This window comes from Peromyscus eremicus, chromosome 6 (genome assembly GCF_949786415.1).
Source record: "Peromyscus eremicus chromosome 6, PerEre_H2_v1, whole genome shotgun sequence".
Taxonomy (NCBI): Eukaryota; Metazoa; Chordata; class Mammalia; order Rodentia; family Cricetidae; genus Peromyscus; species Peromyscus eremicus.
This window is the reverse complement of record NC_081421.1, coordinates 75,494,395-75,507,383: the sequence shown is the minus strand read 5'-3', so window position 1 is coordinate 75,507,383 and position 12,989 is coordinate 75,494,395. Positions and strand designations below refer to the sequence as shown.

The window sequence follows — 12,989 nt, the reverse complement described above, 5'->3', positions numbered from 1 at the left end:
CTGTCTTTGGGCGGGGGGACAGTTGGAGAAAATCCCTGAATCGTGCGTGTGTTGCTATTCTCTGCCCAGTGTCCCCACATCATCCCATCTGTAGATTTACTTGACTCCAACAGCTTCATTCTGCCTTGGGGTTTGGAAGAGCATCTGCTGGGACCTTTGCCAGTGCTAAATAGACTCGGGATGCAGGATCAGCCTTAAAAAGCTTGGGGCTTTCTGTCTGTGTGCATGAATACGTGCTGGACTGAGAGTCCCACGGTTTGGGAAAACAAACAAACCAAAGCATGTTTTACCCGTATGTCAGTGGGAGGAAGCAAAGGAGAACACACAGATCCCTGGATCTTACAAATTCAACCTCTTTTCTAGCTGTACAAATAAAAAAAAAGAGAGCTGGAGAGACAGCTCAGGTTGTAAAGATACTTGCCACCGAACCTGATCCATGACCTGAGTTTGATCCCCATGACACACATGGTGGAAGTAAAAATCGTCTTCAAAAAGTTGCTCTCCGGCCTATGCTCCAATGGCATACATCCCTTCACTCACCAAACCAATTATATCATTTAAAAAGAAATCAAGAAAAAAAAAGTATTTCCAATGTAGACAATGGGTGTACAAGTCCTTTCCTTTCCCATTTCTCTCTCTTTCCACCTAGCCATCCATTCATCCATCATCATTTATTCATTAAGGTCCAGCAAGGTGTTAATCTGCTGCCCATATAAACACAGTAACCGCTTAGGAGCCACACAGAGTACACTTGTACAGGTTAGCATTGCAAAGTGTGGGTGAAAATCCAGAGTATCAAGACACACGCTTTCATAACTCAGTACTGCTTACAAACCCGAAACTGTCCCATCTGGATGTTCAGTTGTATAGTGGAAGGAACATGCCATCTGAACCAAATAGGTAGGGGCTCAAATCCTGCTTCGTGCTATATTTCATAGCTTTGTGATTTGGGCAGTTTTTCCTTAACTCTCTAACTTACTTCTCTGCAATGTGGGAATGTCAGAATTATATAAAATAGCATATTCAAGGCCTCTGCAACGGGCCTGTCTCATAACACATTCAGTAATACCTACTATTTCCCTTTCCCCCCTTTCCCTCAATATTTGTTCAAAAAATATTGCAGAATACCCAACTGTCAGACCCTGATCCAGATGCTGGGACTTGTGACTAGGACAAAGCCCTGAACTTTGTAGATTTCTCTTTCTATAGATAGAAAATATCACACAATGTGCAAGATGTCGCCCAAGTGCTATGGAAAGAATAAGAAGGGTAGAGGAAGAGGAAGGGTTCAGAGAGTCTGGCTTATATACATGGGCAGGGAGGTCACATCTTTGGTAAGGTGACTGTGGTGGCTTAAAGAAGAATGGTCCCCTGAGGCTCACATATTTGAGTGCTTGGTCATTGGGAAGTGGCACTACTTGAGAGGGATCAGGAGGTGTGGCCTTGTTGGAGGAAGTGTGTTGCTGGGGGTGGGCTTTGGGGTTTCAAATCCTCAAGCCAGGCCCAGTGGTTCTCTTCTCCTGCTGACTGAAGATCCGGATGTAAAACTGTCAGCTCCTTCTCCATCACTATGTCTGCTTGCACACCACCATGCTCCCTACCATGATGATAATAGACTAAACCTCTGAAACTGTAAGCAAGCCTCAATTAAATACGTACTTTTAGAACAGTTACTATGGTCATGGTGTCTCTTCACAGCAATAGAACATTGACTAAGACAGTAACACTTAAACATAGATCTGAAGGAAATTGCTTTTTATCATTTACAAAAGAGGAACATCACAAACATCAGAGGCCATGTCATCTGCCTCTGCAAGTAAGGTGACTATTTAATGCATAGATGAAAGAACAATGTAGTTCACATTACAGAACATCCTCCAATCTGCTATGACCCACTTTCCCATGATTCCCATTGGCTATCATGGCATCTTCATACCCTGCATCAATATGGTGTCCTCAGATGGTTCATCTCTCTTGGGAAAAGAATAGTAAGGCACAACAGCCAAACAGATGTGTGTCTTCTCTCCTCAGCTAACTCCTGAGTCCTCCCTAAGTGTATTTGAAGGTAACCCTCTGATTTGGTCTCAGAAATCCAGGAAATTCAATGGAAAACTTCTCAAAGAGGGGAGACTCCTTAGACACCCATATTATTCTCTTTTGGGAAAACCTTTCCAACCATGAGGTAGGGGTCAATGGGAGCTACCTGGGAGGCCTGGGTGAGTCCCACAGCAGTCTTGAATCACTGTACCACAAGACCCAGCTTAACCTACAAAATCAGAGGTATACCAGCAGGCCAACATCATTCAAAGGAGTCCAGGCAGCAAAGGTCAAACGGATGCAGCATGGTGTTTGGCCATATGGATAATGTCTTCAACCCAGCAGACACACCCAGTGCTTTGCAAACCTTAGCACGCCTACAAATCACCTGTGGATCCCATTTAAACTCATACTCTGATTCTAGGATAGGCCCTGAAAGCCTTCATTCCCAACACACTCTTGGGCAATGCTATGCCATTGGGTCAATGTGTTTAGTATCAAGGCTTAGGTGGTCCTCAAACTTGGCTTCATAGTAGCATCACCCAGAAAACTTTCTACATCACTTGCAGTTGGATATATAGATGACCATGGTCAAAACTGTGGTATTTGCCTGGGGAGATGGCACAGTACTAAAGCATCTGCTACCGAGCCTGAGAACCTGAGTTCCATCTCGGTGGGGGGTGGGCAGGGAGAGAAGATGGAACTAGAGAACTATCTCCTACAAGTTGTCCTATGACCTCCACATGTTCATTATCACATGTAGCTCCTGCCTTACCAGTAAATAAGGAAATTAATAAATAAGTATATAAATGCTAGGGGATCAGGAGATGGCTGAGCATTTAAGGGCACTTGCTGGTCTTCCAGAGAAACAAGGTTCAGTTCCCAGCAGCCATGTTGTGTGGCTCAAGACCAACTGTAACTCCAGCTCTTAGAGAACAGAAACTGTCTTTTGGTTTCTTCAGGCACACACACAGACACACACACACACACACACACACACACACACACTCACACACACACAAATAAAGATAATAAACCTTTAAACTTGCAAACAATGTTTGAAACAAAGAAGGTACTTTGTTCAGAGCGAGAAAAATGTAACACAAAAAAGTAAATTCAAGAAGCTGCCAAGACAGCCCAACATGTGAAGGCATTGGCCACCGAGGAGGGAGCTGACTCCCAGAACTTGTCTTCTGGCTTCTTCTCACATACCATGGTGTGTACACACACAAGTGAATAAACACATGTAAAAAATTGTAGTGTCTAGACATCCTTTTTTTACCAATCCCCACTAAAGCAGAATCTAGGGCATGAAATGTGGGCATTTGTATTTTTTAGGTTCCTTAGGTGTTTGCTGAGAATGGCTGAAATAGGCTAAGAAGGTGCTGGATAATTCCAGAGACCGCTGAAGGACTCCACTTTGGACGAGAACAGCTGTATTCCACAGAGGTGAATCCTCCCCCCAACTGACAGAACAAAATAGACACCGACTTCTTAATACACAGAATTATATAGTACACAGGATTATAACTCATTTGCTTTCCCCTGCTTCCTTTGATTCAATGAGTTCAAAGCTAAATGGTTGATCTTACAGATGTGGTATGAGAAGGTGAATCTTTGTGGCTTATTCTGGATCAGGTGAATCTTTGTGGCTTATTCTGGCTTCCAATTGTCTGCTTTTCCCTTTGCATGCAAGGACAGGCATATAAGGATGATCATGATTTTAGAGCACATACATGTATCTTGGTTACTTTTCTATTGTTGTGACAAAACAGCATTTAATTTGAGGCTCATGGCTCCAGATGATTAAAGTCCATGACCATCATGATGGGAGCATGGCAGCAGGCAGGCAGGGTGCTGGAGCAATAGCTAAGAGCTTACATACTGCACCAACAATCACGGAGCAGAGAAAGAGACAACTGGAATGACATGGACTTTTGAAACCTCAAAGCCCAACCCTAGTGACACACCTCCTCCAAAAAGGCCACACTCCAAATCCTTCCCAAACAGTTCCACTAACTGGAAACTGAACATTCAAATATATGAGGCATGAGTGGAGGAGGGGTGTTGGGGGGGGCAGGTCATTTTCATTCAAACCACAACATCATCTGAGACCTATCAATGATGCTAGGTGCATTGCAGTGCCTGAGGAAGTTACAGCAATACAAAGCTAAAGACTTTCTACTGGTATACAGATCAAATGGGGACTGAGATTCATACCTATGGGGGAGCTCAACTGTGAGGGGAACTGAAGACTGAGAGAAATGGCCTAGGAGACTCATCTAAGAGCTGCAGATGCCTGCTAGGTCTTCTATATGTATGTTATGGTTCTTTAGCTTGGGGTTTTTGTGGGACTCCTAACAGTGAGAGTGAGGACATCTCTGACTCTTTTGCCTGCTCTTGGGACCCTTTTCCTCCTGCTAGGTTGCCTCATTCAGCCTTGATACGAGGATTTGTGCCTAGTCTTATTGCATCTGGTTATGTCATGTGTAGTGGGTAGCTGTTCCAGCTTTGACCTGGAAGTACTACTCCCATTGAGGCTTCCAGTAACTGTCACGCCTACAAGGTGGGCCCGAGACAGGAGCCCTTAAGACCCGAGATCCGGATGCACCGGCTCTCTTGGTTCCTGGATCCTGGATGCTGGAGGTAGACTGAGCAGAGTTCTCCAGAGAACACCGCTGGACTGCGCTACACCTTTCCCGGAACCTGTACCCTATCCCTTCACTTGTACGTTACCCCACATAATAAACCTCCCTTTTAACTACGCGGAGTGGCCTTAATAATTTCACCAATAGCCATGTTCAGTTGATATCCCTGGGAGGCTTGCTCTTTTCTGAAGGGAAATGGAGGAGCTGTGGGTCTCGGGGAGAGGGGAGGTAGTGGTGGGAACTGGGAGGAGCGGAAGGAGGGGAAACTGTGCTCTGGATGTACTGTATGAGAGAATAATAAATAAAAAGAAAAAAAGCTGCAGAACCCTGAGATCCACGCTGTATAACACACATTCTGGTTTTGCCCATGGATCATGGAACTAGCCTTCCCTTTCCCCACAGGGTCTCATGGGAAATTGTGCTAAAATTGCCACATAAAAACAGTGGTAGACAGTAGCTTGTATTGCAGTACTGGGAAATCAGCCATCACTATAGTTTTTCTTGCTCTGAAATAAGCTATTTCCAAAGATTATAGGTAGTACACCATTGAACGTCCATTTACTCTCATGAGAGACGCTGTGCACATATGGTGTGGTAGCAAACACACAGCCTCAAAAAGTGACTTCTTAAGCAGTAAGCATGTGTGTTCTCAGAGGACACTGAAGAGCAGCCCAAACCTTAGACCCCAGAGACAGCCTGCTAGGAATCCACCAAGCAACTGGTCAACCCAGCGCTCGACCACTTAAATGATGAAGTCTTTGTGCCAAAACCTTAGATTGCCTTCCAGTCCAAGGGACCCAGTTCCCCCAAAACAAATGGAGCAGTCCTGACTGCTCACGATGAGGAACACACTGGTCCTTCACCACCTGCCTACCTACCCCTACATCCATTTTGTCACACTGAGATAACTGTGTCTGCTAAGAGCAGTAAGTATTGGCCAAATGAATGGATATGTCTCTCCAGGGATCCGCAATGCTCATCTTCACGTTCTAAAGCATCCATTTACCTGTGAAATCCCTGAGACATCCCACCACTTAACAACTGAACTGTGGGTTGGTCTATTGATGCTCCCCACCTTCCACCCCTACCCCACAGGACACAGCACGGAAAGCTGCAACTCTCTCAGTTTATGCTGACACCACAACAGAAAAATGGGGGAAGGGTGTAGGTGAATCATTATAGAAGAAAAAATATGTGGATGGCAAATAATTTTATTTAAAAGAACAATGCAGTTATGCGTTTTCAAACTAGGCGTGGTGGCACACGCCTTTAATGCCAGCATTCAGAAGGTAGAGACAGGCATATCTCTGTTAGTTTGGGGCCAGCCTGGCCTACATAGTGAGTTCCAGGACAGCTAGAGCTATAAAGTGAGATTCCGTCTCAAAAGAAAGAAAGAAAGAAAGAATGAAAGAAAGAAAGAAAGGAACCAGCTGGTCGGTGGCACATGCCTTTAATCCCAGCACTTAAGAGTCTGAGGCAAATGGATCTCCATGAGTTCGAGACCAATCTGGTCTACAGAGCTTGTCCCAGGACAGCCAGGGCTACATAGAGAAACCCTGTCCCCCAAATCCAAAAACAAAACAACAACAACAAAATAGGAACCAAAAAAAATGTTCATTAAAACTTTGAAAATGTAAACAGACTAATTTTTAAAAACACTTTAAAAATTGTGCCAGGCTCTAAAAAATAGGAAAATGATATTTTGAATGTGTATAGCTGTACAATGGAATACTGTGCTGATGCTGACATTACGTTTACAAACATGAAATTATTTAGTGACGTAGAATAAGGCGGGTAACTGTAAATGCTGTAATCCTGACTGAAAATGAATGTTTAGGTGTAGGAAAAATACTGAAAATGTGAGAATACTAATCGTGCTCACTTGGCCGTGATGGTTTTATGGCATCCTTCATCCACTTATTATATATATATATATATATATATATATATATATATATATATATATATATATATAATTTCTAAAGCAGTTCGTGCTACATGGCTAATGAGAGGACCCAGCCGGGAAGTGAGCTTCCCATCTACTTGATGAAGGACATGGAACCATGCTCATGGAGAGAAGATGCTCCGAACAGAACCTGCTGCTCTTCCCTTTGACTGTCCGACAATGGAAGCAATGGGCCCCGAGAGACTGGAATTTTCCCAGGGGTCTCAGGTTGGAAAAGGGGAAACACTGAATCTGGTGCCAGACAGAGGAGGAGCGTCTGTCCCAGGAAGAGATTTCACGCAGTTCTGGCAACTGCAGGCAGGCCAGGCTGGGTCTCAGTTGGTGATGACGGGTGGGACTACACCCTGACCCGGGACTGCTCAGCTATGGACACCTCCTACCTCTTGCCTCCTATGTAAACCTAAACCTCATGTTAGGAACCCACAGATGGACTTCGGGGTCACTGAATCACTTTGTTCCTCTTCCCAACGTGGACAGAATGAATAAATCTCCCGTTTCTCTTTTTCATTATTGCTTGTCTCTTTAATTGGACTAATGAGACTAGGTAGTTGAGCCTGGGATGTTACGGCTTTCAGGGCCAAGGTTCTGACCCTAACAACCCCAGTAATAGCCACATCTATGAGACGAGGTGTTGAGAACAATCCAGAAGGTGCCTGGGGTTCTTTGGAGTGCTGGCATTTCACCCACCCAACAAGCATGTATGGAACACCCGTGGAGCACTGTGCACCATGTGTACACTGGCCCGAGGCCTGAGGAGTCAGACTCAGACTGGAAGGCCAAACGCAAGCTTCATGCCCCTGGCGCCATTTTACTTGTTCTTTTCCTATTAACCCCTTAGTGACCACACTGTCTCTCCTCCTACCAAAACCTCATTCTCTCCACCAAGTTCAGACTCTGCTATGGGGAGGGGGGCGGGGTGCATGCTGCTAATGCTGCTAATGAAGAACTGTCTTCTCCAGAGGCACTTCACCAAGGAGGAATAAAAACCTTATTCTGAAGCAGTCAGGCCCCATGGACAAACTTTGGGGAAAAGCTGACAGAAGGTATTTAAGAGCAGTCGGACTCTTCCTCTCTCTGCCCCTCCCCCCTTATTGTTTCACCTGGGAATTCCTACTCACTTCGTGGGCCAGTTCTGCCCTGTCATACTTTCCATGTACCCACACAAAGGCAGTGGGGCTTTCTTTCTCTTTCTGACAGTCTAAAATGGTCTGCCATTCTGAGTACTGGGATGAAATATTATGCTGCTCCATCCTGCCCATGAAGCAAGAATCTTCCTTTTATTTAGGGTTTCCATGTTCTATATACTACCTGCCCGTTAGTTACTTCAAAGCCCTCTCCGCAAAGTGGGTGTAATAGCTAGTCTATACAGTGCTCAAATTCAAGTAACTCTTCTTTTCCATACCAGAGGCCTCGAAATGCAAGAGTAATGATGCTGTTGATCAGGGTATGCTAGAGAGAAGCTGCAAGTTCCTAACAATCAAGGAAAAAGGGAAGAGGAGTGCACAGTACCATATGGTATTGTAACACTTAGAGCATTGTTGTAATTGTAACATTTTATTCTTAGTTGTAGTAATGGTTCAGTGTGCCTAACTTCCAAGTTAAACTTTACCATAGGCAAGCTGATACCTATGGGGGAAACACATGCTATGAAGATGGCATGTATCTATGACCCCAACGCTCAGGAGGCAAGGCCAGTGAATAGCCGAGGGTACGGAGAGCCTGGGCCTATCTTAACACACACATTATAACAGACAGGCTCAGGAGCTGTGTCCATGGTTTCAGGCATCCTCCGTATCTTCAGAGACGGAGGTAGGTGACTACTTGCTCCTCTGATGTCACATTGACCCATTATACCTTTTAAGTAATCTATGGGCCACCTGAGTGTCTCATTTTCTCTGTATCCACCATGTCTAGTACTCCAGGGCCCCTCTTCAGATAACGCCCTGAGTGGGGCTTTTGCTTGGCCCTTTGTGGTTTCCCTAAGAACAACAAATAAAATACACATGTGTGCCACTGTGCATGTGGATTTTTACCAGAATGAGATGGCCCTTGTGTGATAAACTATGAACTCCTCACTCCCGTCCTTCAACCATTGTGTCCCTCAGCTGTTTCCACCTGGGAATGGCAAGGTGAGATCAGTTTGGTAAGTTGGGATTGGCTTTCAAAACTATGACAGTCTGAAAATGGAAACCGATTTTGCATCCCCCAAGAAGTAGTACTGCCTGTGAAACGTGTGTTTTGCTGCTGTGAATGTCTGTGGGATCTAGGTCACCCAGGGTTACAATAAGACACATGGAAAGCTTCTTCCCTAAACCACTAGATGGGTGGGAATCTGGGCTCCTCAGAGCTGTGTGTCATGGCTGAGCCCATACTGTCCCATCTGCACCGAATAGCCACAGCCCTGGGGCTGGAAGGACCTCTTTCTAAGTTTGACAAGTATAGGAAAAAAGCAAGAACCAACTAGTGGGTTTGACTAAGAAAACTTAGGGGGCTCACATCTACTCCTCCTGGCACCCATGGGATTTCTGGGGCCATGTTTTTGTCCTGTATTTTGAAAATCTGACAAGTGTCTTAACAGAAGTGCACCCCTCCCCCACCCTTCTCCCACCCCTCCCCCACCCCTCCCCAGAGGGTCCAGGCCTCTTGCCACTCCTGAGACCTGCCTCCTGGGCTCAGTACTTCTCAACCTTGGTGTCACTCAGCTGGGACCCCCAGGCCTAGCCTGGGACTGAGTGGCTCTGTTCAAGGAAGGTACCTGAAAAGATCCTGCACAGGGCAGCCAGCAGCACCCCTCACGCCCATCTGATGCCAGGAGAAATGCCATGGAAGGGCTGTAGGAGCTCAGACTGCCTCACTCCAATGAGTGAAGTGCCATTAGGCAGCTTGGCCTCTCGGGGTCTCAATCTCCCGTCTGTAGACTGGAGAGAGTACCCATACTCACTTCACACCGTGACTGAGGATTAAGTCAGCTAACACGTACAAAGTGCTTTCAACAGTCTCTCCCCAGCAAGTGTTCCACAAGCCATCGTCCTTACTGACTCTGCCGTAACCTGGAGGGTTTTCTTTTTCTTCCCATATGTGTGGATAAGAAACTGGAGCTCCAAGAGATAGTTGTCGGCCTGGCTCACGTGGCCAGTAGGGGCAAAGCTGGAACTTACATCAAGAGCTCCTGGCCACCATTCTTTTATTCCCTTTCCTTTAATTTTCTCTGAGAAACATCAGGCTAGACCCTGTGCTCAACTTCCCTTTACCAATCTCTGCTAGCTCAGCACCCTCACAGGAAAGGTGTCTGGAAGCATGGGACCCCAAGGCAGTCCCTTCTTATGATCTTGCTTGGGGCCCCAGAACCAAGTATACCCAAGGGATACTCTTCCAGTAATGTGTGCGAATGTGCTATTTAATATGACAGGTATTTAAAAATGGTTGTCACTATGCCCTGGCCATGTAGGGGTTCTTTTGAATCTGGTTTGAACTAGTCAGTGATGAGCTTACCAAATAGAATCTTTCTGATTTCAGTGATGTATCTCATAAGACAATCTCTTAGTAACTGAGCACGGCATTTGGCAATGGAGATGATCATGTGTCCATTTCATGGGCTGAGCAGCAGGTATGCTGTGGGCCTGCTCTTTTTCCAGCCTGTGGCTTTTCTCATTTCTATAGCTTCAGGACCCCTGCTTCCCCTCCACCTGCTGCCCAGAGAAGGGACAAAACCACCACCGTCCCTCCAGGGTGGATGGTGCCTGGGAAGAACATAATGGCTGAGGAGATATTTTTAAACACTAGCACTCTCCGCTGATTAGGAGGCACTTTCAATTCTGAAATGCTTTTTCCATCTTTTAATGTTATTTTGATATATTCAGGAGGCTTTGCTGGATTTTATTATAGTCATTTTTTTCTTGAGACTTTAAATCTCCCTGGTTTTTATGTGGTGAATTTGTTTCTCGTATTATTTGATTAGCCTGAGTGTCCTGGAAGTACTGCCTGGTTAATTCTCAAGCAGCCCTTCCTGTAGCTGTGTGCAGAGCTGGCCATGGGGACTAAAAAGGACTCTTGGCACCATGGGTATTCTTGAAGCGTCAGTGCCCTTTAGCTGTCCAGGAGGAGATGCAGAGAGTCTTTCTGTGGCACTTGCAAAGGATTAGAAATGCCACTGCCCAGTGCCAGGTGACCAACAGGTCACGTAATACAGATAAAATAAGAAATGACTTCACTGTGGGCCCCAAACTCGCATCAAGAACTTTCTGAGAAAAGAAAAAAGCTGCCTGTCAATGAATATGCAGCCCAGAAGAGCACACGTCCATACTCTAAAGTTGTCTAGGAAGATGAGCAGGAAACGACAGTCACCCCCATCTCTGGGCAAGGTCAAAAGACCCTGGCTTCTCCAGGATCTAGGGGAGAGTATGGAGAAAAGCGTGGGGAATTGGCACTGAATGAACTCACAATGAATCCCTCCGTTTCCTTTAAGCCCACGGTTGACAATAGCTGGAACATTCTGAAAATGGACAGGTGGGACAGGAACCCCAATGAATCAGGCCACGAGAAGGAAGAACTTTAGATCATTGCCTGGAGCTTGGCCTCCGGGGCCTCCCATCATCCTGCTCTGCTCTGATTCTGCACACCTGTGTGGGACAGCCTCTGCTCTTTGTCCTGAGCAATGATCACACAGCTCCCCGGATGAAGGGTCAATGTGCAACCCCTTCACTCCCTACCACCTTAAGAGTTTGTCCACCTTCTGCAGTAAAAAGCAAAACCAAACCAAACAAAATCATTTATGTGAGACTACACCACAGGAGACCTCTGGATGTCTTCTCCATGCCCTTGTTCCTCCATGCCGGTTAAATGCCGCACGGGCACTCATGCTCACTCCGACAGGTGCCTGCCCCCCCCCCCCCCACACTCACCTCCAGCACTATCTCCTTCAGTTGGAACTGTTTCTGAGCGACCTTGTCTGAAGACACCGGTTCGTGGTAATAGAGACACAGCACTTCATATCTCTTCAACATCTGCTTGAAGCTTTTCTCAGAAAGGCTGACCACTCGGTCCTTCCCATCGTACGTGGGGAAGTTCAGCCCTTCTTCTGCCCTGCTAAAGGACAGCAGATAAACCCCCACTAGGAGCAGGTGAGTTCTCTTCATTTGGGAAAAGTCTTGTTTCTCGCTCCCTGGAATAGAGATCATGGGAGACAGGGTGGGAGGCTCTTGGAGGCTTTGCTGAACCGGGCAGGGAGCAAAGAGGCTGACCTCACCTCCTTGGGTCCTGCAGCTGTGTAGTCTTGGGCGCAGGTCAAACTGTGGAGGCTTAAGGCACACATGCGCACAGAGCAAGAGCCAGGCAGAAGGCTGGGAGGCCAAGCCCTAGATACCTTGCATAGCTCTCCCAGCCTCTGTCTCATTAAGAACTCCATTTTTAGGATGCAGTTGTTTCGGGCTAAAAATAAATCATGCAATGAATAATAATAAAAAAAAAAGCCAGATATGACACTGCTGAGGGATTTGTCCACACAGTGTTACAGTGTGTCAGTGGTGGAGGGGCGGCAGGCAGGAGGAGAACGAAGCTCCCGTGTGCCAGTGAAATAAGGAGGGGCCAAAGGTCAAAGAAGAGAAGAAAACTCATGAGCGGGCCGGGAGGGGGGAGAGATGAGACCAGAAAGCAAGAGGGGGTGATGGTCCCCCACTGACCCCTCCACCCCGCATCCGCCCCCACCCCTACCTTCATTAACTCTTAAGGCATCCTTTTGCCCCTTTCTTCATTAGCAACAGACTGACACAGAGTTTATCCAAGATGGGACAGATGAGAGTCGCAACCTCCACTCTGTCTTCTTAGTGGCTGGTGGATTCTGGAGCATTGCGCATCCTCCCTGCGTGTCCGAGCCCCATTATTTAAAATGGGAAAGCCTCTAACTGTGGTGTTTAGAACGTAAGATGGAAAAGCCTGGCACAAAGCAAGCCCTGGAAAACAGTAGCCACTGTATGATTCCTTCTCACTGGAGTGTGAGGAACATGGGCTGTTACAATAATTTCTCCATTTCTAGTATCATTGGTGAAGCTCGTCCAGTCCGAGCTCACCAGGAGCGCACCAGTCACTGGAGGCCTGATTGCTGCCCCTGAGCTGCCTGGGGTTGAACGCTGCACCGTGAATGGACCTGGGACTCAGAGTTCTAAAGGCTCCACGCTACCGACGTCAGGGCTCTGGGCTGTGTGGCTTCCCAGGCAGCAGCTCCCCTGCCCGTAGCCTTCAGGTGACTCTGGTGCTTTTTTTTCTGGTTAGACAGATAATGGTTCTGTTATGCTCTTCAGAGGGGTTAGTGGCGCTTAGGAGTCTGGCCAATGTTTATCTTC

At 46.5% G+C, this 12,989-nt stretch overlaps 1 protein-coding gene across 1 annotated transcript in view; it reads right to left on the bottom strand.

The window, feature by feature from the left end:
- The window catches only part of Casq2 (calsequestrin 2), a 65,334-nt gene extending 53,379 nt beyond the window's left edge, over positions 1 to 11,955 (bottom strand). The window contains exon 1 of the mRNA XM_059265969.1: positions 11,553 to 11,955. Coding sequence (XP_059121952.1) covers positions 11,553 to 11,828 — 276 coding nt within the window. The 5' untranslated portion in view covers positions 11,829 to 11,955. The remainder of the gene's footprint in view (positions 1 to 11,552) is intronic.
- Between the last annotated feature and the right edge of the window lie 1,034 nt (positions 11,956 to 12,989).